This window comes from Gigantopelta aegis, chromosome 4, assembly GCF_016097555.1.
Source record: "Gigantopelta aegis isolate Gae_Host chromosome 4, Gae_host_genome, whole genome shotgun sequence".
Classification (NCBI taxonomy): domain Eukaryota; kingdom Metazoa; phylum Mollusca; class Gastropoda; order Neomphalida; family Peltospiridae; genus Gigantopelta; species Gigantopelta aegis.
The window spans coordinates 111,426,748-111,454,280 of record NC_054702.1 but is presented as its reverse complement, the minus strand read 5'-3'; the positions used below and the strand labels follow the sequence as shown (position 1 = coordinate 111,454,280).

Here is a 27,533-nt window from a genome sequence, read left to right as displayed (position 1 = left end):
TATGGGTGGAGGGTTAGACAGCACAGCGGGCGGTGTGATAGTTTTGTCGTAGTTCAAATATGACTGCACGAGACGTTTTGTACATTCAATCTAGGGTCTTCCTGTCTCTGGAATTGATTTTACAGTAACGGTTAGTATTTAATTTAATTAATATTTATCTATATCCACTTTTGTTTTTACTGAAGTCTGTGTTTTACGATTTTTCAAAATATGATTATAATTAGTATGTGATCAATGTATTCCTCCATAATAATAACAACATTTCGTTTAAGTCAATACCTTTTTCTGTATAACATATATATATATATATATATATATAATATTTTTATTTAATCGGATGTTTTTCCTTTAACGTGGATCCAGTTACAAATAGAAATTCACCGGCGTACAAATAGTTCAGTCAGTAATAAAATTCAGTCAAAAGTAGTCTGGACGTTTAAAATATCAACATTAAAAAGCCATACATACAAACAACAACTACATTCATTGTACATGGAACCACACACAATCTACCTGTTATATAAGACAATGGATACGTACTTTTATGAAACACATTTTTTGTCTATGGAAAATAAATGATTATGTTGTTTTTTCTACTCATAAAACATTATAAAATTAATATGTAGCAAAAACTTTTTTGTTTTTCATTTTACAAACGGTAAGTCTGTTGGTAAAGATATATGTCATTGAAAAAAGCATTAACCTATTTACGGACTGACAGATTAAACTGTAGGTTGTGTTTTGTTTGTTTTTAACCAAGATAACAGAAAATGACCGAGAATGGTAAGTTAAGAAACGTGTAAACAGGTATAGTAAGTAAGCGTACTTGATTAATCTGTCCCAGGTGTACATTTTTAGTTTGTATTAAGTTCTGATAGCAATACTTCGGGTCATGGACATAATGGCCCTTAAAAATAAAATGGCATATCTTCAAAATGTATATTTTTCCTAAAACAATCCTTTGAATTTGTTTACCTTACATTTAACACACAAACCTGTCAGTAACTGAAGATCGGAAACTCATTATAGGTGAGCTATACATACCTGCGTTGTTGTTTCCAGATGTGCTTGGCGCAGTGTGATGGTGTTGTAGTTATATCAAAGTGTGATGGTGTTTTAGTTATATCAAAGTGTGATGGTGTTTTAGTTATATCAAAGTGTGATGGTGTTTTATTTATAACACAGTGTGATGGTGTTTTAGTTATATCAAAGTGTGATGGTGTTTTAGTTATATCAATCATTTTACATGTTTGCGTAAGTCTTCGAATTTCAAGAGGGTACTTTACAGATTTTGTTTCGATCGGTAAACTAGACAATTCATAATAAATAATTTCCTGATTGATATGAATTATTTCTGAAGAAACAATTAAACAAATATTTATATACTGGACAGATGATAAATAGTTTTACTGAACTTGGACAGATCTAGAATGATTTAATGTTGGAGGGTAGTGAGGGTATTTGTAAGGAATGTAATATTGTTCAGATCTAGAATGATTTAATGTTGGAGGGTAGAGAGGGTATTTTTTAGGAAATGTAATATTGTTCGGATCTAGAATGATTTAATGTTGGATGGTAGAGAGGGTATTTTGTAAGGAATGTAATACTGTTCGGATCTAGAATCATTTAATGTTGGAGGGTAGAGAGGGTATTTTTTAGGAAATGTAATATTGTTCGGATCTAGAATGATTTAATGTTGGATGGTAGAGAGGGTATTTTGTAAGGAATGTAATATTGTTCAGATCTAGAATCATTTAATGTTGGAGGGTAGAGAGGGTAGTTGTAAAGAATGTAATACTGTTCGGATCTAGAATCATTTAATGTTGGAGGGTAGAGAGGGTATTTTGTAAGGAATGTAATACTGTTCGGATCTAGAATCATTTAATGTTGGAGGGTAGAGAGGGTATTTTGTAAGGAATGTAATACTGTTCGGATCTAGAATCATTTAATGTTGGAGGGTAGAGAGGGTATTTTGTAAGGAATGTAATACTGTTCGGATTTAGAATCATTTAATGTTGGAGGGTAGAGAGGGTATTTTGTAAGGAATGTAATACTGTTCGGATTTAGAATCATTTAATGTTGGAGGGTAGAGAGGGTATTTTGTAAGGAATGTAATACTGTTCGGATTTAGAATCATTTAATGTTGGATGGTAAAGAGCGTATTTTGTAAGGAATGTAATACTGTTCTGATCACGCACACGCAACAGGCTGAACAGGGAACGAAAGAAATGTTTATTTAATACGAGGCTGTTACATCATATATATTTTAATTGTTTTTCATGCAAATGCAGTAAACAAAGTGAGAGAAGAAACTCGCATATTATGCATTTTTATGTAGAAGTGACGTACGATATACAGAACACGTGACACTGGATGAAGAATAAAAGTTGAAACAAATCTTTTGGACTTTAAACTTGATACCAGACTGTATGGGTGTATTGCAGCGATAGAGTGTTCTAAATCTCAACTATGGTTTATTGTGCCTTAAAACAAGAAGCCTATTCTGCTGGAATGTGTTAATTATTTAACATTTACCAACTTGGTGCTGTCAAGTTAGCGAGTGCAATAGTTCTGTGTTTATTACCAAACTGTTTAAGTGCATTTATTAAATCTGAACTTGAACAGATGGCTGTGGATTTCTGTTAATGTTTTATACACCCGGTGTGTTTGTGCAGACACTGTGATATGTTTTAAGTCTGGTGTACTAAAAGGGCTGTAAAACAGAACTACTTCAATCCTTTTTTCTATTCAATTTCACGTAACAGCCAATGTATAACCGCATTGTGAATACGGAATTGTCTTTAATTGCCTTCTCGAATATTCATGTATTGTAATTGTAAATATGCATCACGTTTTTCTGACTAACTCCCGCTACAGTCCCATAAAGTCGATCATTGAGGAAATACAATGGCGTTAGACGTATGAGTTGTTCGGGAAATAAAAACTGAGTGTCTTGCATAAGTTCAAATCACTCTAGTTTTTGTGCCGTCTAGAATTCTATATTTACGACAGTCAGTAATGATAAAAGGTCTCAACATGCTTCATTAACGGCCGCAGTCTGCCGTGAACAAGTTAAAAAACAAACATAAGTGTTGTGACTACACTCTGTTTAAATAAATAAGAATACACCGTGAAGGCTGGCATATTAATATTTCAACGGACTACAGTCTTCCAACAAAGCTCATTGTTATAGGGTACAGGGTATCGGAAATCACTCGATAAAACTCGGTGTTAATGTCATACAATTTATGTCGTGGTGGTGTGATGAGTGAAAAGTTGATTCTATTTAAGTATGGATTATCATATTTGTGTATAGTTTATTATTGTTGTTATTAACTAGGTAAGGTATTACGAATTTGGTGAGGGGACTGAAATGCGTTTCTTCTCTAACAAGACAGAGTATAACTATTACCACATTTAACCTATTAACAGCTGGTTAAATAATGTGCCGAGGTGATGTAAAATATGTATTCTATTCGTTTCGTTAATTTCGTTATTTTTGTACGTTATGTATATTTATATATGATATGATATCTTACATTTCCAGTGCAATTAAAGTATGTGATGTTGTTCAGATCACATACTTTAAGAATTTGATAACTTTGCAAATTAGATGTAAATCAATCGAGGTCACGGCACTAAGTTTATAGCCATTTAAGCAAACGTACTAGGGTGACACTCCTTAATAGACGTATGCATTCATAGTCATCACTTTATGCACTTGTTTATTTTGATCGAAATGACGTCGTTCGACTTTGACGTCATTTCCATTAAAATAGACGCCGCGAACACAGTCTTACGTCATTTGAATATTTAGTAATGACGAACTGGAATTAAAGTTGCGTTAACAGTTTACAAAAACACGTTGTATTAAGCTTGAGGTTATATGATAAAGAGATTATTACCCTCGTGTGTTTCGGTATCGTCAATATCATATATTAGGAATAATATATATATATATATATATATATATATATATATATATATATATATATATATATATTTATTGATGACACCGAAAAATACTCTGGTAATAACCTCAACCCTCCCTCCACCCCTCTCCCTCTCTCTCTCCCTCAAAAATACTCTGGTAATAACCTCAACCCTCCCTCCACCCCTCTCCCTCTCTCTCTCCCTCTCCCTATATATATATATATGTGTGTGTGTGTGTGTGTGGGTAAGCTGTTGTTTAACTATCAACGGAATTAAGGTTTATATTTATAATTAAATTATACTACAACAAAATAAGTTCATTTAATCTTCAATTTACCAAAACGCGATGTCATAGTGTTCAAATGGTACGTCATTCAGGGTTAAAAAGATTATCCCAAATAGTTTTTTGATGGAACTGGCCAAAAGTACATGTTGTAGCAGTGTGTTTCTTGTAACGTTCTATACAAGGCAATAACTATCATAATATCATGCTAACATCCGCGATCTCGTGATATCAGCACTGTTATGACAATGATTCATCACCGCTGTACTTATTCTAATGAGCTCTGCCCGGTGCTAGTTTTGATTTAGTAAACTAGTCTGGCAATGGCAGTCCTCTTTTTGGTGGTGCAAGACGAATAATATCTCCAGTAAAGGATCTCCTCGGGAGTGGCTGTCCTCATATAGACGAAGCACTAGATAGAGTATCATAGAATCAACAACTATTTTGTCAAATATATGTACTTCAACGCTGCTTGTGCCGAGATATGGCCCTGGCCGTGCATTGCGGTTTTGTCTTTCAGATTTGTGATCAGTGAATCGAGTTTACTTAACAACCAATAGTTTCGTGTGTTACAGGTGTGTGTTGTGAGTGACGGGGTCCAGCAGACGACATGAACACGACGACGGCGTCCGTGAAGAACATCCACAAACAGAAACAGCTCGAGCTCGAGCTCGTGGAGATAGAGCGCAGGTGGTACTTGGAGCTCAAGAGCATAGCCAGAGAGCGGCTGCGCGTCATCCGGGACCTCCAGAAAATAGCAGACATGCGCAGAAAACTCACGTACTTCGCAGCCACACTTCGCGGACCTTCACTAAGACAGTACACAGAAAGAGAGTTCTACGTCATGAATGAGGAAAAGGAAGTTAAGAAGAAATTCAGAAAATACGAGTTTACCGTAGATCCCCTAGAAAAGGTGAACCTCCATCTTCCAGCAGTGACAGGTTTAAGCGGTGGTGAAGGGTGTGCCGGGAATGGAGAGATTCATATAGTCACGCTGGAGGATGTACTTGAAAGAAACAGAAACGGCAGACTAGAGAAACTGAAAGTAGGAATGCATAAAAAACACAAGACAAAAAAGATCAAACGGAAGAAAAGGCTTCCAGAAGGTGATATTGGTCAAAATGGTCGGCTATCTCCGGAAAATTCTTTGTCTTCTGGAGATCAAACATTAAGCAGTTCCGGTGGCGAGACTGTGCTATACGGGAATAAAAGAAAGACACCAAATTTAGGAAAGTTGGATTTTTCAAAGAAGAGCGCATCACTTGCCAATTTACCTTCTATTGGCGAAGGCCCGTTATATATAAAGACATCACACAAACATACACACTGATGATCGTATAGACTTCATTGGTGTATTTTTGATACGGCTTTTACTGATATTTTGTACGTCGACAGATACCGAGGGGTATTTCGTCACATACAATTCTGACTCAGCTGTCGCATTCTAAGTATTCAAAGTAATTTGACAAATTAATTACAACAGTTAGTTTTATTTTTCTAAATTTCAGTCAGTTGTATGGGACGTAACTCGTGTTGTCTTGGATATTTCAGTTAAATCGAATTATTTCTCTTGTTCCACAGCTTCCATTAATGCAAAACAGTTATAGTGCTAGACCACATTGGATGTGGCGCTTGCTCTGCGACTACACAAATTAAAATACAGTTTCTAATGACAACGTTCACACTGGATGTATATGATGCGTGCGTGTCAGGTGCAAGCAGAATCTGTCACATTGGATGTAAACATACTGAAAAAAGAACTTTTATTGCACAGCTAACAAACCACACCATGAATTTATCACAATAATGGATTGTACGTTCTTACATTTCCATACAAATAATATATCACTTTATCATATAATAGGTAGCATATCTAGTGTAATAAAAGTATGTGTTATTTTCCAGACACATACTTTCAGAATTTGATAACTTTGCAAAGTAGATGTAAAGTAAACTAGATAATAAATGCTGTAGTCTGCTTGATTAGAATAAACATATCCAACAGAATACTAGAAGCATGTTAATGAGAACATATTAACAATACAATTGTAACCGGCCAAAACACGTTAAATGACGATACCATTAAACACATGAGCATGTTGATACCTAGACAACGATATGACTAAGAATACTCTTTAACATGCAACCACGCTTCCTGTGATCTGATAACCAGTACATGATAATGCCAAGTATTATTATGTCACTGCTTCATAACACAACCGTTGCTAGCATAATCATCTTGGCATTGCTATGTGTCATCTGGTCACTAAAAAATTAATTGTGTGAATGACAGTGGGTTAGACAGTTGTTTGCTCAATTTTCAGGTAGGTTGTTTCCCAATTTTAAAACATCCATTTATAGCAATAATTGTTGATCTGCATAAATAAATATAACATGTACACTTCCTGTGACATCAAATTACCTTTTTTTTTTTAAATTCTCCATTCTTCGTTGCCATTCGGAACGAGCCAACGTTTTGAATTAAACATTTAAAGAATGTTTACATAGGAACGCGTCTGGCGTCACAATCACTACCAATGAGTGGCGTAGATCTTCGCGTAACACCTAAGCTTGTTTTTATTTTCACAAAAGAGTAAATAATTGTAATGTTGTGATACAACAGATTTTAAAATATAATCAAAATACTTTATTTAAAATTTGGAGACACATAACTTGTCTGGTTGACAATATCATTCCCAAGATGCTTTCAGGCGTCTGCTATTATCCGACTTCCGGTAGTAGTTTCTAAACAATAGTACGATAGCTTTATACCGATTTTGACTAAAACATATAACTTGAATGATAAAAAAATATCAGGTGACTACGTTTTGATATCGTGGTTATTTGGCACGGTTCGATAACAGCGCAACAGGTCGCTGAAGTTCACCTGTTACACCGTTATCTACACCTCGCCAAATAATCGCGATATCAAAAGTAGTAACCTGATATTCTATATATCTCATGGTGCGGAATCATTTATTTGTTGTTACTATTACTTTTGTTATTACTTACCAGTTGGGCTGTCTGAGAAGATAAAATGTTAATAATGAATACTGTTACACCATCGATGGCATATATTTGTTTTCCTTTTTCTTTTCTTTTTTTGTTCTTTCAGTTTATTCAATCGTTTCTCATAAACGTTTACTTTTATTTATTTATTGAACACTATAACCGCCATTATTGTACAATTTATTATTTTAATATTTGTAACTAGGAGAGGTCCTCATAAGTTGTATAACTTGTGGCCGATCCTTTTGTATATATAATATTATATGCAATAAAATGTTTTCAAACAACAATACGTTCAATACAAGCAGTCTCGTATTTGTAGTTACGTTTTTCAGGTAGAAGAAAACAAAGTCTGAAGGCGTTCATCACAAAATATGTATTTATTGGCAAGTACCAGGTGGTCGATAACGACATGTTATAACATACAAATAGCACTTTGATCAAATTGAGACAACACAAAGCATAACAGTTGTAAGGAAATATCTACAACCTATAACAATTATACCATTATAACACAGTGAGACACACCATTAAAGGAACATTCCTGACTTTGTAGCCATTTTAACAAATTTATGGGCAGCGGAAATTTTAAACTATTAACATTACATGTTATATTTTCTTACAATATCAATGTCTGTATATCTGGTATGTGTCCTGACGTTCTAATGATCTCGGTAAGCTGAAACAGGATTTACCCCCGAACTTATTTTTGTATAACATGCACGATGTTTTGAAAGGTAAAATCATTCTGTAATGCTAAAAAAATATCAGGAGGTCCAGAATCGTATATATAAACTTTGAACTTCTCAGAAATTGTAAATGACAATTCACATTAAGTAATAAGAGAAAGCAATAAGCGACATGCCCCGAATCGCCGGCCGACGACAAGTTTGCCACCAATCGTCGGCCCGATGTCAAGTTTGTCACCAATCGCCGGCCCGATGACAAGTTTGCCTCCAATCGTCCCGATGACAAGTTTGCCACCAATCGTCGGCCCGATGTCAAGTTTGCCACCAATCGTCGGCCCGATGTCAAGTTTGCCACCAATCGTCGGCCCGATGTCAAGTTTGCCACCAATCACCGGCCCGATGACAAGTTTGCCTCCAATCGTCCCGATGACAAGTTTGCCACCAATCGTCGGCCCGATGACAAGTTTGCCACCAATCGTAATGCTAAAAAATATTAGGAGGTCCAGAATCGTATGGAATATATAGACTTTGAACTTCTCAGAAATTGTAAAGGACAATTTAAATCAAGTCATATGAGAAAGTAATAAGCGACATGCCCCAAATCGCCGGCCGACGATAAGTTTATCACCAGTCGTTGGCCTGATAACAAGTTTGTCACCAATCGTCAGCCTGATGACAAGTTTATTATCAATCGTCGGCCCGATAACAAGTTTATCACCAATCATCAGCGCAATAACAAGTTTGCCACTAATCGCCGGCCTTTAATCTGGTCAAAATATACAAGGCTGAACATCACTAATCGTCAGATGTCTGATGTTTTTCTTTTCGATTTGTGACACCCTTGTTGTCTGCGTAAGTAGTCGTGCAGTGTGGCACTCTGTGCACAAGATATGTAAACGACAAATACAGGTTCAGTACAGCTAACCAATCAGCACATTTCATTCATTCATGTGATCATGTGTTTTTGGGCTTTAAAAAAACAAACATAATGCTTTCAAAATGTCATCAAAGAGGAAGGCTTGTTCACTTTATGTTAAATACCAATGGACAGACCAAAACAAAAACAAAACAAAAAACAAAAGAAGATCTATCTCCTTGATTTATTTGAAAGTGAACTTTAAAAAAAAAATACAAATTGATAAAGGCTTATTCAAAAGCGGTTGTCAAACTACGGTTATTTTGTATCCGACATAAATTATGGTTACTACTATTTCGAAATTTGGTCGAGAGATAGACACACAGAGACAGACAGAGACAGAGAGAAAGACAGAAAGAGACACAGAGAGAAAGACAGAACGAGACACAGAAAGACAAAAAGAGACACACAAAGATAGAGAAAAACACGGACAGAGAAAGGCAGAGAGAGAGACAAACACACAGAGAGAGAGAGAAAGACAGAGAGAAAGACAGAGAGAGGAGAGAGAGAGAGAGAGAGAGAGAGAGAGAGAGAGAGAGAGAGAGAGAGAGAGAAAGACAGAAAAAGAGACACTGAGAGACAAAGAAAGATAGAGAGACAGAGAGAAAGACACACAGAGAGAAAGACACACAGAGAGAAAGACAGAGAGAGAGACACACACAGAAAGAGATATAGAGAGAGGGGGTGAGAGATACAGAGAGAAAGATAGAAAGAGAGGCAGAAAGAGACACACAGAGAGAAAAAGACAGAGAGAGACATACAGAGAGAGAAATATAGAGAGAAAGACAGACAAAGAGAGAGGGGGTGGAGAGGGACAGGTGGGAGGAGGGGAATCCGCCACTTTAGGTACTTCCTACTTATGATGTACCAGTCGTGGGGCACTTGATGAAACGGGGGGGGGGGGGGGGGGCAGAATCCACAAAGGACAAACGATCCTGTGATCCAACGCACCTCAGTGGAACGCTCTACCACTGGCCCATTATCAAAATGAAAACCACACATTAAAATAGTATATGATTAAGCCTACGTCAATGGGCTTTAACAACCAATAAATTCAATAAATGAAGTGAAATTTATTGAACACAATGACCTATGTTCTACACCTGAATTGCATGTCTAGCCCTTCTACACGCTTGCTTAAGTCAGTAATGGCGTTACTAATTACCTCTAATCGATCCACGATTTGTTCCTCCATCCGACAGTTATTTCCCTTGACTATACCTAAAATTCACAATATTATATTTATTGCATACCTATTTAATGAACATTTTCAAAACAAACAGTGTTGTTACCTTTATTTACACACGTGTAATACATATAATTATGTAAATTGTTGAAGGATTTTTTTAAAAAGCATAATGTCATTATAACTATGAATTTTTGTTTACACCAAGCATATAATAAAGTGAAACTGTGCTGATTAGTTAAAACTGCCTTTTTGTTTACACCAAGCATATAATAAAGTGAAACTGTGCTGATTAGTTAAAACTGCCTTTTATACAATTTGGATGGAAATACCATATAATCGAGACATGATGAAAAAAGTGTCAAAATATATTCAATTGGTTCCGCAAATCGCCAGAAATGATCTCCTGGCATTTATGATCTTGGCTGTCGAGTTATCGTCTGCCTCTAAAACGAGCGGTGAGGCGTGAATGATGGACCGAGGGCTAACGACAGATGACCCGGCGATTCGGGGTAAGCTTGGCGCCAGTGATGCTCATCGCCTGTTGTAAATATTGCATTCACTGATATGTAATTGTCGTCGTTAAGAAGTCAGGGCGGTCTGTAAATCCGTCATCTTACGTCTACGATAGTCCTACATCGTTCAAGTTTCGGAAAAAAGTCTCCAAGATTTTGTGAGACTTTGTTTCAAAAACACTACCATCAAAGTCTTTGCATAATGGCAGACACATATAGCCTATAGTAATTTAATAAAATTGAGAGCTGTATCTAGTGGGTAGAAGAGGGCAATATTATAATATTAATAAGTGCCATGTTTAGTGTAAAGTACCCCTGTCGTCTAGCTAGGGAAGACCGTCTATTCCTTGGTTCTATTTTTTACTGTCCTGCCCCTCCCCGTCATTTTTTTTTTTTTATCTAGGTACGGCCCTGGAATAGCTATGCTTCAAGAATTAAGCGGATGGTTACTCATTTCATTCGGATGAATCCAGAATCATTCGACCATCAGACACTAGTTTTCGACATCTCACTGCTGTAGGTCAAACCTATTAGCCCCGGTGTTTTGACCAAGATCGTGTGGCCAGCCCATCATGTGATTTGTTTAAGTATTCTGATTGGTAATTCATATTTTGTTTCAGGGTCTTTCTCTAAACAGAACATTTGTCTCGGAAACAAAGTCTACGGACCCTTTGACAATACATCACGAGGAAAAAAGTCTGTGAAACGTTTGCAAGACTTCGAAGAGGTTTAGTGGTGTTTAGGATTGACCTGCCCTAAATGAAATTAGGATCGACCTGCCCTAAATGGAATTAGGTTATTATCGTCACAGCCAGGACCGCTCCACTGGAATATCAAATACCATGGTAGGTGTTGTCCTGTCAATGCACTAAAATCGATTTCTAGTTTTTTGGCAGTAGTCTGCGAGGTGGCAGCTGATTCTCTCTCTCTCTCTCTCTCTGTCTCTCTCTCTCTCTCTCTCTCTCTCTCTCTCTCTCTCTCTCTCTCTCTCTCTCTCTCTCTCTCTCTCTCTCGTTAAATACCAAAATAACCATAGTTTAAAATCACTTGAGCTGTCATTAATCTACACCTTTCTTTCAGGATACCTTATAAGCGGGGAACATGTAACAATGGCATTGAATGTTATGTTATGTTATGTTATGTTATAGGGATTAACGTGCACATATAGAGCAATCTCTTTTAGCGCAGGAAAAGGTCGGTGTGGGTGGGAGAAGGGATCGCCTGCACTGATGGGTGCAAGAAAGCACCAGCAGCCCGACCGGGGTCGGTAGCAGGCGGACGGTTGGTTTGGATGCTATGGAATTTACAATGTCCCGTAGGATTAATGCCAAAGGGAGAAAGGTGCGCAGTTTGAATGAAGGAAATTTGTCGCAGTTTCGATCGGTCGATAGAATGGAAAAGGGGAGCCATCTACGTTTTGGAACTTAGTTTGTCGATGGCATTAAAGTTAGGAATGTCCCTTTATAACAAAATGTGTGATGAAGGATAGTATTACAAAATACAACAAACAAGCTATCAGATGTTTGCAATTAACGTTCAGTAACACCACTGATCTTGCACTTTAACGACAAGTGACACTAAAACACAATATCATAATAAATTAACAAATGTTGGTCAAAACAATAAAGCGTTTGTACTTCAAGTGATGATTAAAAATATTTAAAATCAACTCCATTTTAGTGAAAAACGCTTTGAAATATTTTGAGGGAAAAGAAACCCTTGACATCAACACATTTGATGGATATGTTTATAGAAATGTCACTAATGGGCACGATAATGTTTGTTATGCATTACTGTTTTTGGTAAATTGATTGTCTAACGAAAAGTTCTCACCATATTTGGCATAATTCATTGAATCAGTAAACAAACTTACAGATGGTAATGTTAATTTTCATTGTTGATTTAATGCTCAATATCAATAACACAATACGTTTGAGCATCAGTGGTTCTGAGCGCAACATATATAGTACGTATTACATACACCAATGGTAGTTTAGCTAAAACAAACACTGACACCACGCATATCATAATAGTATAAATAATTTACATATTGCACAGTTCAGTCAGGTATTAGATAAATTAGATATTACATTCTTTCACTCTGAAAATATATATACACCACAAATGAATGGAATGTAAATGGCGGTAGATCGTCACCCCCATTTATAGCTCTACCCCCCTACTCCCGCTTACCACCACCACCAGTACAACCCCTCATATAATCAGTGAGTATTTATCTATGATATCTTTAAAATAAATATAAAAATATCACGCAGATTCTAAGGTACAGTTAAATGTTTTGCTTAATACCTTACAAAATATATCGGTGGCACAGTAAAATTATACTTATATGTGTAATGAAATATACGTCTTCTTTGACCATGGTCAGTAACTAATGTTTAACACTCACGTATATATTGTAACTAATATACATGTTACATCGCCCTTTACGAAATATATGTAACATAGCCATTTAAGACAGTTAAAGCATTCATGCATCATGTTTCTTTGACATAAAGGATATGTGATAAATTAACTGAGCATGTTTCTTTAACACAAATAACATGACTCATTCACGGAAAATGCTTCTTTAAAATAAACAATATTTGATACATTCTCTCAATATGTGTGTTTCTTTGACTTAACCGGACCCACTGATTCAACATGTTTCTTTAATAAATTGCATTTAATGCATCCAGAATTCATTTAACATGAACAGTATTTGAAACATTGACTCAGCATTTGGTTATGGTTTGTTTAACACAACTAACATCTGACACATTCATTCAGCATATTATGATTGTGGTTCCTTTAAAAAAACTGCAACATTCACGCAAAATGTGATTCCGGTCTGCTTAACATAAACATCTGACACATTCACTCAGCATATGATTGTGGTATCTTTAAAAAACAGCTGTAACATTCACTGAACATATGATTGTGATTTCATTAAAACAACAGCTGCAACATTCACTCAACATATGATTGTGGTTTCTTTAAAACAACAGTTGCAACATTCACTCAACATATGATTGTGGTTTCTTTAAAACAACAGCTGCAACATTCACTCAACATATGATTGTGGTTTCTTTAAAACAACAGTTGCAACATTCACTCAACATATGATTGTGATTCCTTTAAGACAACAGCTGCAACATTCACTCAACATATGATTGTGGTTTCTTTAAGACAACAGCTGCAACATTCACTCAACATATGATTGTGGTTTCTTTAAGACAACAGCTGCAACATTCACGCAACATGTGAATCTAGACTCCTTAATATATACTCTTCAAAACAAGTAAGGGAATGTAGGGAATAACAGCCAATTAAAGAAGTATTAAGAGGTATCACTGTCTAGGAATAGATGCATGATAAATATGAAGGCATTGGGAAAAAATTACAATAACACTCCATGTTCGCAGCACATTGTATGGCTGCAAACGACCTTGAAACAAGATAGGAATGACGTGAAAATTGAATGTTCACATCTTTTGATCAATAATGGGCAATATTCCCACGATACTGTGGGTTGTGTTTGGGTGTTAGGTTGGGCAACCATGAACGTTGTTTCCTAGGCATTCATTTTTGAAAGCTGATCTCTGTTCCAGTTATTGGTAATGATATTTGCATGTTAAATTCCCCTACTGTTCTTGACGAGTATATATAAACAACATTTGACATATTCACTCAACAAGTGATTATTATTGTTGTTTAACACAAACGACAGTCAGCATCCACTGTTTCAGAGATCACTAGTTTGCACTGACGACATATCGAGTTCTAGGCCTCTGTTTTTGAGATAGGTCTGGAAATCTAGAACACCCTTCTCCTCGTCCTCCAGAGCAGACAAGGAAAATACCGACAGCTCTTCTGCAGACTTTGCCGAACCCTGGTTCGAGCTCATCGTGTTAATGCTGGAAGCACTTCTCGATTCAGACAGTCCACACGGTTGCAATGAGGTGTAGCTAAAGTATTTATTACTACCCGACGTGGTGCTCTCTAGGGGACTAGACAGAGTCGGTGTAGGCAGGATAGAACAAGAATGTTTTCGGAGAGGTGACACTTCTTGGGGCAGTTTGCCTCTCTTTCTACTAAACATCTGTGGTAGATTAGTCCTCGTTTCGTTTTCAAAAGCTTTCATATCGTCAATGAAGCAAAGTTCAGACAGGTCGCTGCTTCGACGATTTGAATTCGGGTTTTTAAAAACATCTGAATTGTAATTTATATACTGATCACATTCTATATGTAACAGAGGAAGTGTGTTGTGTGCGCCACTCACACTGGCTAGCGAGGTCCTCGGTGACACACTAGAAACCGAGTTGCTGAGCTGTGCATGTGAGGGGTTCGTGTTAGCACCGTCAAACTGGTGGTGGTCTTCCTCCACGTTCCTCTGCGAGGGCAGGCCGATCCGTCTGCGTCTGAGTCCCTGACAGATGTCGTTGAGAAGGAAGTCGTCTGTCTGACACTCGGAGTCACACGTCAGACGAGATGGAATGAAAGTTGTATCGTCGCCCATCAACGACGACGTCTCTTCGGGGAAGCTAGTAAGATTTTCACACAACTCTTCTTCCTCCGTCTCTTGACGTATGCTTCTAAACGACTGGCTCAGGGCCCCTCTCCCCGACTGCTCCGCCACTGTGCTCGGTCTCTGGTGGAACATGTGTCTGTGAGTGAACGGCGAGGCGCCATGTTGTAGACTGAATCTCGAACCCGTGTTACGCAGGCGCTTCTCGTCCAGTGACTTCTGCTTCCACCGGTCACGCCAGTTGTTAGACTTGAGAAAACCATCATACTTTCCATCTCTGAAATAAGAAACAAATCATTGTAAAAATGTTAAAATCAATTGTAATATTTTTATCTTTATCATATATAAGGAAATATAATTCATGTTCATACAGATTAATGGTAGGTATTTTGCATTGCTGTGTCTCTTAATGAATAATTGGCAGAGATAAAATGTAACAAAACTATGATACATTATTCTTCAGTGATAGATTTCCTGGAATCAGGTGCAAGAAAACATAACAATCATTTTAAGAATTTAACCTACAACCCAGGGTGCTATAAAGTTTTACTGTCTAGACACCACTAGGGCACATTGATTAATTAATCATTGGCTATTGGATGTCAAACATTTGGTAATTCTGGCAGGCAGATAAGATTTGTTTTGTTTCTTCATACTTCCGATCACATCTGCTGTTTATTTTACTATCTAGTATGTCACATTACATTGTAATTTTTCAGTCAAATTCTATCATATTTAAATTAAATGATTAAAAAAAGATCTTTGATTGTTCTCTCGGTAAACGCATTACCCAATCCCTCACACAGTATACCCTCAACCCTCCATTGTTCTGGTCAGAAGATCTCAACATCCAATTAAATAGCTATACTTCTCCAGTGTATCCGGTGTCACATGATAGAGTCACGTATCAATTTGTTCTTTCTTTTCTCCAGAGCAAAAGAGCAACCATTGAAACGGAAGTGAGGAGGCTGGAAGGACTAAAGTCTAAGAGGTCAAGTTTAGTATTCACGAAACAACTAAAAGATCACTGCGTTCTTCATTCCTCTACACAATGTAACCTGACTTCACATTTAATGCAAGATCCAACAGACTGGCAGTCATTTCGCATTACAAGTTAAAACCAATCTCAAGTGAACATGACCAAAAACATATATGACCAAATGGGAAACTATAGAATTAAAAACACCCAATAAAAACGCAACATGCATAAAGTGTTAATTGATAGTCGGAAAAGACAGTCAAGGGAAAAGATTACTTCACAATCCAACAGAAGAGTTAGTTTATCGCCAGTTGTAACACAACAATTCACGTATTTTGTATCATCTGGGATGTTTCATAACGCTACAACCCTTTGTCAATTCCAACTTCAATTATATGTTTTCAAGAAAGCTCTGATGATTTTCTTTTATACTAAGGTTTAATCTGACATCACACGTATTGCAGCATTGAACAGCTTGGCAGTAGATTGCGCATTACAAGGTTAAAACGAGCCTCAAATGAATGGCACCAAACATGTCTTTGTTTAAATAGAATATTATAATGCCATGACTACAAAAAGATCCATAAAGAAACTTGGCATGAAAGAACCTCTACAATTAATGTTAGAAAAGACGAAGAAAAAGACTGTGCCATATTCTTGCAGATTAATATAGTCATTTTTAATAAAATAAACAGAGGCATGTTTACGATGTAGCATGTCTCACTGTGCTGCAATTCTTTTGTCAAACTGCAAGCATAAAAAGTCCATTAAAAACATCGTGCATTAATTAGCGTTAAATGTTAGTCCAAAAGGACCTTTAGAAGAAAAGATTGCACCATAATCCAGCAGATTAATAGAGTTAGTCTATCGCCATTAGTAACCCAATATTTGAATAAAGAAAATATCGAATTGCATACAGGCGGATGAGTTAGTCACTGTGTCAGCAAATAGTAAGCTAATGTGTACCAGACAGAACATGATACCATAACATCAAGATGATTAGCCAGGTTAGTGTTGATAAATCAAATGTCAATAGGACACTCACCAGTCGGTAAACTGGACATCTCTAGAGACAATCCACCATCCCTGTCAACTGACTTAATGGCGTCGATCATTTATCAGGTTCACAAAACACTGATGATAATGACGAGTGGAAGCTATATGTCCCAGATGGTGGATGCTATATGTCCCAGATGGTGGACGCTATATGCCACAGATGGTGGAAGATATATGTCCCAGATGGTGGAAGCTATATGTCCCAGATGGTGGAAGCTATATGTCCCAGATGGTGGAAGCCACAAGTATCTAGGGATCCTTACATACATGAACGTCACAATGGTCGTCAATGGACATGGTTCGCTTTTTTGTCAACCTGGCCAGAATACTTTGTTCCCCAGACTATCCAATGCTGTCTGAAATGGGCTCCGTATCTTTAATACTCATATTTGGAATAGGGTGCGAATTTGCCTTTCCAGTGTAAAGGCTTCGTTCATATAGGTTGCAACCTCTAATACCTTCCGTATTTTCAAAACGTTATGCCCTATAACAATACAAGTATTTTGTGATGAACAAATGGATCACTTAAAATTCTTTTTCGTGCAAACTGCAACGCAGTTAGGCAATGCACGTGAAGCTACGTGCATGTGCGTCTGGTCTTAAACGGAACCGTCTATGGGCAAGAGCATCACTCAGGGACCGTCACTAGCGGTATTTACTCGAACTGAACTGGATCTTCCAGTAGGGTGATCAGGTTTATCAAGTCCGTCTACAGGAAGTGCGGAACATCGCAACTCCCAAGAATAAGTCTTCCAGTAACACCATTTCCACTTAGGAGTCACACATCTGTACATGGCGACCATTAGTCGTATACAGTGTTCTGGCTAGGATTTTGATGGGGCAGGGCGCTAATTTAATTGTAGGGCATTTTTAACGCAACAAATCTTATTTTTGAGGCAAGTGCTGGATATGATCGAATTTTTTACATTCATAAATATCATATATGTAGGAATATCTATGCTGGATTTAACTTACAAAACATTTTTGGAGGCAGGGGGACAATCAATAATGCAATATTATTGTACTAATGTACTAAATATAGACACTATTAAAAAAATCTCGTACCAGCCAGTACAACACGACTGGTATGTGCCGTCGTATGTGCTATCCTGTCTGTGGGATGGTGTATATAAACGATCCCTTGCTACTAATGGAACAAAGTAGCAGGTTTTTCTCTAAGACTAAATTTCTAAATTACTAAATTTTTGACATCCAATAGCCGATTATTGATAAATCAATATGCTCTAGTGGTGTCGTTAAATAAAATAAAACTTTAACTATTAAAATGTTTTACAAAAGGTTGGATCACCTAAAAAATCATATTCTTTTTTCTATTATATATAGTATTTATACCATTTAATATCATGCCCAAATGTAATTTAAAATAAATAAATGAAATAATTAAAAGAAATAAAAAAAAATAAAAAAAGAGAATGATTAGAAATAAATAAAAAGAAATAAAGAAATAAAAGAACAAACAAATTAAAACATCGACATAAGGATATATTTGTAACAAGTTGCTTACTGCATTTAAAAACGGCTATTATTGCATGTCAAGATCTAAATAGATTTCATTAGATAGCTTTTGCAGACATGCTTTTAACAAAACACAGTTATGCCTACATAGACCAAATAACCAGTGTTGCTGGTTTACTCTGTGCCATATTATAAAGATGCAATCAATATGTCATTAATAAGGACTACTGACATCAGTTAAAACTATATGTATCTTGGTCTGGGTATTTGCAAAGGCAACAATTACTTTCAAAAATTTACTTATCAAAACAAATTTCGCATTTGACATTCTGTCGAAGTTTATCATGATGGTCTACTTTCAGCTAGGTGTTTGCTAGGTGGTGTGTGGTTATGTGCGTGACGGTGTGAGGATTACTTCGCATTCAAGCTTTGTAAGACTGCCTGTCCGCTCATCTGCAGTCATATCGACTAACAATAGAGAGAAAAAAACCCATACCACGTTACTGCTGTCGGCTTTCACAACTGTGGCTAAACAATGTATTGTCAAACGTTTTTTAGTTGGGAATTCATACTCGTAACAACACTGTACACGCTTTGAGAGGAAAGCAAGATTTTGTATTATTTGTGTTTGACAATGAATTAGGGCAGGGCGGCGATAATCAGGGGTGGTGCGGTTACAAACACGGCAGGGCGGCTCAAAACGGGGGCAGGGCGCAGCGCCCCTCTACTTATTGCTAGCTAAAACACTGGTATAGACCCTTGGACGAAACAACGTGTTTGCATTTTGTACAGACCCTTAAAACAAGCGCACTATTCACTGAATTCGTAGACACTCTGTAAAAATTAAAATAATAAAAACTTAATAGAAAACAAACGATGACAAAAGGTCAGCCATGCAAAAATAATATGGCGTCCTCAAAAAAAAAAAAGAAGCATGTTCGACAATAAACGCTTTGAAAAATCGCATCTCGAATAAACTATTATACAGGTTGCATACAGTAGTTGATAAAAACAATCCACTAACACGTTACTCTAAAATGTTTTGGATAAAAGCTAAGAGCAAAGAATAGATGACCAGACCTTTTCAGCAAAAAGAGAACCAACCAGACTGGCACGTGACTGGTAGCTGATGACACAAAACACAATCGGCAAATAGCCATTGATATTGGAACCAAACCAATGAAATATGGTGGAAATACAGTTCGGATAACAGTGTAAAGAGAAAGAAAGAAATATTTTATTTAACGACGCACTCAACACATTTTATTTACGGTTATATGGCGTCAGAATTATGGTTAAGGACCACACAGATATTGAGAGAGGAAACCCGCCATCGCCACTTCATGGGCTACTATTTTCGATTAGCAGCAAGGGATCTTTTAGATGCACCATCCCACAGGCAGGGTAGTACATGCCACAGCCTTTGATATACCAGTCGTGGTGCAATGACTGGAACGAGAAATAGCCTAATGGGCCCACCGACGGGGATCGATCCCAGACCGACCGCGCATCGAGCGAGCGCTTTACCACTGGGCTACGTCCCGCCCCCAGTGTAAAGAGATGTTTATATGTAGACGATGGAGATTAAGACATGCAACAGGACCGCTTTGTTAAACACAAAACATGCTTATCTTTTAATTAATTATGAATACACAGTGGCATGTTTATTAACGAAGCACGATGATTTGTCATAAAATCAGTGATAGGTTTGTGAAATAAAAATAACAACAAACCAACACATTGTTTAGTGTTGTCTATGATGATTAGGATAAAATTGTGATTATTACAAAGTTTGGCGAATGAAGTCATTGTCAAGCATTAATTATAATCCAGTATGGAATGTGAAGTTATAAAGAGAAGGACATGAATAATAACTACGTATGTAAATGAAGGTATTGGCAGTTAGACCTAAATAATCAGTGGCAGATCCAGAAAATCCATTTAGGGGAGCGGGCCAATGACATGAGGCAGAATGCCAAGGGAACTTTGGGGGAGGTTTGGAGCGGGACATAAAAAAAAAAAATTGATATACATGTATAATAAAATTATAACTGTCGCAAAATTTAGGGGGCGCCTCTGGTAATAAATAAGTGTGGCGAGGTGTTTAATAACAATAAACATAGTGTGAAATGTATCTACGTAATAATAGCAACTTAGAACCTAAAATCAGGCTTCGCAAATTGGCCCCCTTATTGTTTGCAGACGGTATAATGCTAGGAACAGATTATCAACTTTACGACGAAGTTGGTCAACTCGTCTATCTCTCAACTTCTACGACTGTCCTGGTGCAAGTCTGAGCACTTTTATAACTCGATTCTCATGGTATACTCCTATGACCGATTAGTTGTTAATCTGAGTGCAACAGTCGTAAGTTGGAAGTTGGGGAAATTATAACACAACTGTCGAGTTGGCCAACTCCTTCGTGAGAGCTGACAGTCTGATCCTAGCATAAGTTGCTGTATTAAAGGGAGGATTACGTTTGCTCAAAGCTGTCTGACGTCATCGTTCTGGACCCGATATGACAGCGAACTTCTTTGGATGTAGTGAAAGCACCTCTAGTGTTCTTCTCTGGCGCCCATATGATGATGTAGATTTTAGGCAAGAATAACAACACTAATGAAACTGAAGCACTTAGAGAAATGGAAATAGACATTGTCAGCACTTTGCTTTCTCCGCCAAAGTAAATAGGGAAAAATCCCAGCCATATTATACAGGTGGTATACATTGTAAATCCAATGAATTTGGCTTCGTTGAAGTTCTCCGGCAAATTTCGCGTTTTCACCGCGTAAAGTGTACACATGAAGATGAGGAACAGATCAAAGCCCAGCGGTACTATCACTCCAAGAGTCGTTGTGTTACACACCAATCTAACGCGTTTCGTCGTTGGATAATCAAACTTCCAATCAGCAGGCTCTATAATCAACATGGCAGTGATGACCGCACACTCAACACCAATGATAATCCCCGTTATAACAACCTGCGCGGAAGCGCTCATAAATCTGGGTTTCTTTGTCATGATCCTCTTACTTCCTTCTAGAATACGAGCTATCCGATTGGTCCTTGTGACTAGTGCCCCGTACATCAACGAGAAGGACAATCCGGGCAGTATTCGTGACAGGTAGCACGTGACGATGCAGGGTTTGGCCACCATGACGAAGTTGCAGCAATACGCGGTGGTGATTCCCAGTAGGATGATGTAACTGAGTTCCCTGGTGGACGCCTTCACAACAGGCGTGTCGTTGTGACGGATAAACACGATCAGAATCCAGAACGTGAAGAACATGCCAACACACGCCACTGTCATGGCAACGATCGCTTCCGTGCTGTCCCACGTGATCGACTCGACTGGGATCTGTTCACAACCTGAATGAATTATAGAATCAGTCAATTAGCAACACATTTTAAAATTAATTGATATGGTGGGGTCCGGTAATTTGATAATTAGGCAATTAATTAACACGCATAGCGGACGTCTATGATTCAATATGCTTAGGGTTGTCCTATAAATGGTCACATGGGGGAAGCTGGAGGCAGTTTGTTTTTGTACACCAACCAACTACAAAATAAAATCTTATCTAAACCATACATGTATATACATGAGAAAGAACCTGAAGTGAACCACCTGCCATAAACTTGTAATCACGATGCCTTCAACCTTCCCCATGAAATTAATTCTCAAACAGCTCTTACGTATACATAACTGATGACCTGTAAAGGATCAAATAGCAAATACCGACCTCGGTGGTATAATGGTTAAGTCATATGACGTAAGGCTGGTGGGTATGGGCTCATAACCCAGTATCGGCTCCTACGCAGAGTGCATTTTTACAACTCAGTGGGTATGTGTAAAGCTACTACACACACTTCTCTTTCACTAACCATTAACTATATAACCACTAACCAACTGTCCTGAACAGCTTAGAAAGGTAAGGTGTGTGTGTGTGTCCAGGGCAGTGTACTTAAACTTTAATTGGCAATAAGCACAAGACAAAAGCTGAAAAAAATGCAATTTAATATAGCGCTGAATTGTAAAGTACATCCATCAAGGCCACTGTGTTACACATTGTCTAAATCATGATATCAAATACCGAGTTAAAATGAACAACTGTGACATTTCCCAGTAGTATTCAGGTAAACGGATTTACTTAATGTTTTACACGTCAAATAAACATCCCCAAGTCATTTGTTGTAGCCAAACGAAATCTCTAGAAATTAACAGTAATACGTAGTTTATTCCTCGTCTATATGAAGTAATGAGTTTTTAGACAATGCTATCAAATGATGATGTTTTATCCAACATCATAATATATTGAGATCATAGAAAAGAAGTTCAAAACGACAGCTGGTTTCAATAACACTATATTATCAACATTGTAATTCTACTGAATCAGACTCCAGCTACAAGTGCATCATGGTGGAAATAATTTTAGAACAGACACAGTTTGATAATGTCATCAACATGTTCTTAAGGGTAGCTTTGTTACTTGTACCTTAATGTACTATCAGATTTAATAGTCTGAAACCAATACAATCACCGATTTTGTTAATTCATAAAGTGTGTTTTGCAGTTAGTAAATGGTTCGCTCAAACAGTAAATAATCTATAGTATATCATGTGTTCAAAACAAAATGTTTCGGTGAGATCATAATTATATGTGTCTGGTTATGTATTTTAACCTTTTCTCCCTAGGATACTTCACTATATGATAATTTTGCTACTTCATCATCGAAAATGTAAGAAACACGGTATCTTCACTTTTCAGACGTTTTCGTTGTTGTTTTTGTTTTGTTGGTTTTTATATAATTATTCTGTCTCCATTATAATGACCATATTTTTTGCGTAACAAAAGAAAAAACATTTATGAAAACAAACCTGTTTTGTTTTGTTTTGGGTGGGGGGGGGGGGGGAGGGGGGAGTTATAAAAGTATTTTTATGTATTTTAGATGGCAACCTATATATGACATATGCAGGTGTTTTGTTTCAAAAGAAAAGAAAAGAATATTTGATAATTAAACAAAGTAAAATTATAAAAGTTATAATATGACAGTAGGTTCGTGGGTAAACAAAATGGATACTAGGTCATCACATAAAATGTTTAAAACACATGCTGGTCTGTATAATACAACACATTCATTAAAACACATGCTGGTCTGTATAATACAACACATTCATTAAAACACATGCTGGTCTGTATAATACAACACATTCATTAAAACAAACCCTCTCTTGATTCACTTTGTTTCTGGCCATAGTGTGTTCGTATTTTGTCAACATAGCACAAACAAACCTTTTTTAAATTCTTTCTTTTCAACGATAATACAAAATAGATACTTTTTTTTTTTAAACCTTTCTTTTGAACCACAATGCTTTCATCCGTTTTTGAACATAATTAAAATAAAATAATATTTGAAAATACCGGCAGATAAATCAGTTACTGAAATGATGTGTTCACATTTCAAGTTTGTAATGCCTTAAGTTTTACCACTCGTCACTATACATAATAAATATATTATATCTAGATAACAATATGTATATTATAATGATCAAGAATGGTTTTCATATAATATGGAAACTGGCAAATACACAATATAAATAAAATATGCAATCTAATCCTAGATTAAAGAAAATTATTTCTTAAATTATTTGTTATATTTTAAATATTTTCCAAAGTTATTGAGCTCTTTAATATTTTTAGGACTTAAAAGTTTGATTCTCTTAATATATATATATACACTAATTAATTCATAATGCAGTGCACGAAGACTACAGGTAGAATTGAGGTGATTTCACCTTGCCTCTTCCATCAGTTGACTTCATCACGGTATCAAAATAACAGATTTAAGTTATGCAATTTGATGTAGATTTGTAAAGAAACCTTTATTATTTACACTGAGAATTTAAAACAAAAACGTTTTGGAAGATGGTAATAACGTAATATTATGTTTTGATATGAATTTTAACGTTATTTTTTATATAGTTCCATGCCTATTCATCGGTTCTCTTTTGACACAAACGGGACTATAGGTTGTCTGTAATTGTACGCTTTAATGAATGTTTTCTTAATTATTTATATAGTGACCTCGCAGTATAAAACTGCATTGGATTACCACAGTCCAGTGTTTCATAATAGCGGTACTAATGCTAGTCTCAGACATCCAACTGCCACGTCAGAACTGACAAACTTTCTGCTCTCACGACTTCTCCGACTGTCCAGTTGCTAGTATGAGCGCTCCTACAACTCGAGTTTCGTCATATACGACTTCTACGACCGATTAGTTGTTCATCTAAGCGCACCAATCGTAATTTGGCAGTTATGGAAATTAAAACGCAACCGTTGAGTTAGCCAACTTCGGCGTGCCAGTTGACAGTCTGAGAATAGCATAAAGTTTAACTGCTGACACTCACTGTCGAGCTCGTCGTTGGGTCGGTAGCCGAGCGGACAAGCCTCGCACGTCGAGTTGTTGATGACGATGGCGTTCTCCTTACACGGTGTGCACACCCAGCAACACACCACGCCTTTCACTTGCTGCAGGACAATCAAAATACACATTATTAGAGCATATATGGGCACACCCAACAACACACCACGCCTTTCACTTGCTGCAGGTCAATCAAAATACACATTATTAGAGCATATATGGGCACACCCAGCAACACACCACGCCTTTCACTTGCTGCAGGACAATCAAAATACATATTATTAGAGCATATATGGGCACACCCAACAACACACCACGCCTTTCACTTGCTGCAGGTCAATCAAAATACGCACAATTAGAGCACATATGGCTACTTATTAGCAAATGAAAACAATTTCCTTAGATGACAATTTTACTAAAAACTGCTTTTGTAAGATTTTGAAGACGATAAATATTATACTATCATCATAGTAATTTTATATTTTAAAAGCGAAATGGTCTATATTTATCGAATAAGTTATCTATCGCATTACAAACTTCATTCGGTTTGTTTTATACAAGGATACAAGTTTGAATGAAGTAATAGTTTTGTTGATTTATACATTTCAACTGTAATGTTACTTGTGATTATTGAAGTGATAAACTCAGTACAGTAATACCTTAACGAATCCCTTGGGGCATGGTTTACTACAGATAGACTCCGGGGTGTCACTTTGTCCGTTCGGCCACCGTATGATACTGGAGTTTACTTCCAGAGTTCCTGTCTTCCAAGTTCCAACAGTGACATATCGATACGTCACATTTCCATCCGGGTCGTGCACGGGCTGGTAGTTGAGAATTTCGTACCTGATAATGGGAAGAAAGGTTTAATTTATTATAACCCCAGCACGTAGTTTAATGAACTGCTACTATGATATATACTGTAATTATCAGTGACTGTTGCCAGTGTCTCTTTATAAACATGAATTGTTTTTGTAAACTTTAACAATGAGTCTCCGATTATTTGTATCTCGTGTTCCGGTTAAGAGAACACAAAGAAAGAGTTCTATAAACAAAATCCATATCATGTTGATATTTTATTTATTCACAGCGTTGTGAAGCAGTTTTCACATAATTATTTTATTTCATTCACAACCATGTAACTGTAACAGACAATCCTTAATTACTTTGCTATTTAAAATAAAGTTATGGAATGGATTTACCATGTTTCAAATAACAAGATACCTGTTTGCCAAAATAACAACCCACAGAACACAAGAACACGCCAGAACACAATAGCAACTGGGATGGCCAACGAATATTGATTCACATTTGAACAGGGCGGGGTGGGGGCTGGGGGGTGGGGTTGAGGGTTAGCGCCCCCTGCCCGTTGCTTCCGATGCCTACATAATTTTACACAGGGACCAGACGAGTCTGTTGTACGTTACTCTCATTACAACCAAGTTTACTTTCTACGTTACTCCTATTACAATCAAGTTTAACTTCCTACGTTACTCTCATTACAACCAAGTTTAACTTCCTACGTTAGTCATGACAACCAAGTTTAACTTCCTACGTTACTGTCATGACAACCAAGTTTAACTTCGTACGTTACTCTCATGACAACTAAGTTGAACTTCCTACGTTACTTTCATGACAACCAAGTTTAACTTCCTACATTACTCTCATTACAACCAAGTTTAACTTCCTAAGTTACTCTCATTACAATCAAGTTTAACTTCCTACGTTACTCTCATTACAACCAAGTTTAACTTCCTACGTTATTCTCATGACAACCAAGTTCAACTTCCTACGTTACTCTCATGACAACCAAGTTCAACTTCCTACGTTACTCTCATGACAACCAAATTTAACTTCCTACGTTACTCTCATGACAACCAAGTTTAACTTCCTACGTTACTCTCATGACAATCAAGTTTAACTTCCTACATTACTCTCATGACAACCAAGTTTAATTTCCTACGTTACTCTCATGACAACCAAGTTTAACTTCTTACGTTACTCTCATGACAACCAAATTTAACTTCCTACATTACTCTCATGACAACTAAGTTTAACTTCCTACGTTACTCTCATTACAATCAAGTTTAACTTCCTTATTGTTTTAGTTCTTTATCAACACCATACAGAATGTAACATATATTACTAAATAGTAATTGGGAATAATGTAATATGGAACAAGTTTTCCCCTTATATTACTGATAGATATAGGTTTTTATCAAATGTAATGAAGGTTAAAACATTAAGTCATACCTATACTAAATATTAACTGACTTCTTGTTTGATTTTAACATTATTTTCCCGAATTAAACATTTCTCAAAGTTAATTATTTTTTATTGTTTCCAGAAGTTTAATATACGGACAAGCCTGGAAACATTTAGACACCCACGGTGCTAATTTCATGTGATCTTTACATGCAATTATTTGAATTTTTTCAAAGTCCACATTTAGTTGGTATTCCCTGTTGAAGAAAACCATGGCCAGGGTTGTACCTTGCGGATAGAGAGAGGGGTGCAAGGTAAAATATTTTAAAAGTATCCTTT

The 27,533-nt window shown here is 36.8% G+C and overlaps 3 protein-coding genes across 5 annotated transcripts in view; 1 reads left to right on the top strand and 2 right to left on the bottom strand.

Moving 5' to 3' along the window:
• LOC121371778 lies at positions 1-7,467 on the top strand. Of its 2 annotated transcripts, none has more exons than XM_041497912.1 (2): positions 1-130; positions 4,792-7,467. In XM_041497912.1, the coding sequence occupies exon 2, from the start codon at positions 4,827-4,829 to the stop codon at positions 5,544-5,546; it is 720 nt and encodes a 239-aa protein (XP_041353846.1). In that variant the 5' UTR covers positions 1-130; positions 4,792-4,826; the 3' UTR covers positions 5,547-7,467. The 2 variants fall into 2 exon arrangements, with proteins under 2 accessions (XP_041353846.1, XP_041353847.1); XM_041497913.1 differs by lacking the exon at positions 1-130 and adding an exon at positions 3,243-3,290.
• Positions 7,468-7,586: 119 nt separating this feature from the next.
• Positions 7,587-27,533, bottom strand: part of LOC121371777 (metabotropic glutamate receptor 1-like) — a 128,579-nt gene continuing 108,632 nt past the window's right edge. The window contains exons 6-10 of one of the 2 annotated variants that reach the window (XM_041497910.1): positions 25,649-25,835; positions 24,976-25,096; positions 21,048-21,933; positions 9,996-15,336; positions 7,587-8,397 (exon numbers count right to left, since the gene is read on the bottom strand). In XM_041497910.1, coding sequence (XP_041353844.1) covers positions 14,277-15,336; positions 21,048-21,933; positions 24,976-25,096; positions 25,649-25,835 — 2,254 coding nt within the window. In that variant the 3' untranslated portion in view covers positions 7,587-8,397; positions 9,996-14,276. Of the gene's footprint in view, positions 8,398-9,995; positions 15,337-21,047; positions 21,934-24,975; positions 25,097-25,648; positions 25,836-27,533 lie in introns of those variants that run through there. The other variant, XM_041497911.1, reaches the window with a different exon arrangement.
• Positions 8,058-11,102, bottom strand: LOC121370175. The gene is made up of 2 exons (XM_041495290.1): positions 11,059-11,102; positions 8,058-8,397 (listed from the first exon to the last, which is right to left on the bottom strand). The coding sequence occupies exons 1-2, from the start codon at positions 11,100-11,102 to the stop codon at positions 8,058-8,060; spliced, it is 384 nt and encodes a 127-aa protein (XP_041351224.1).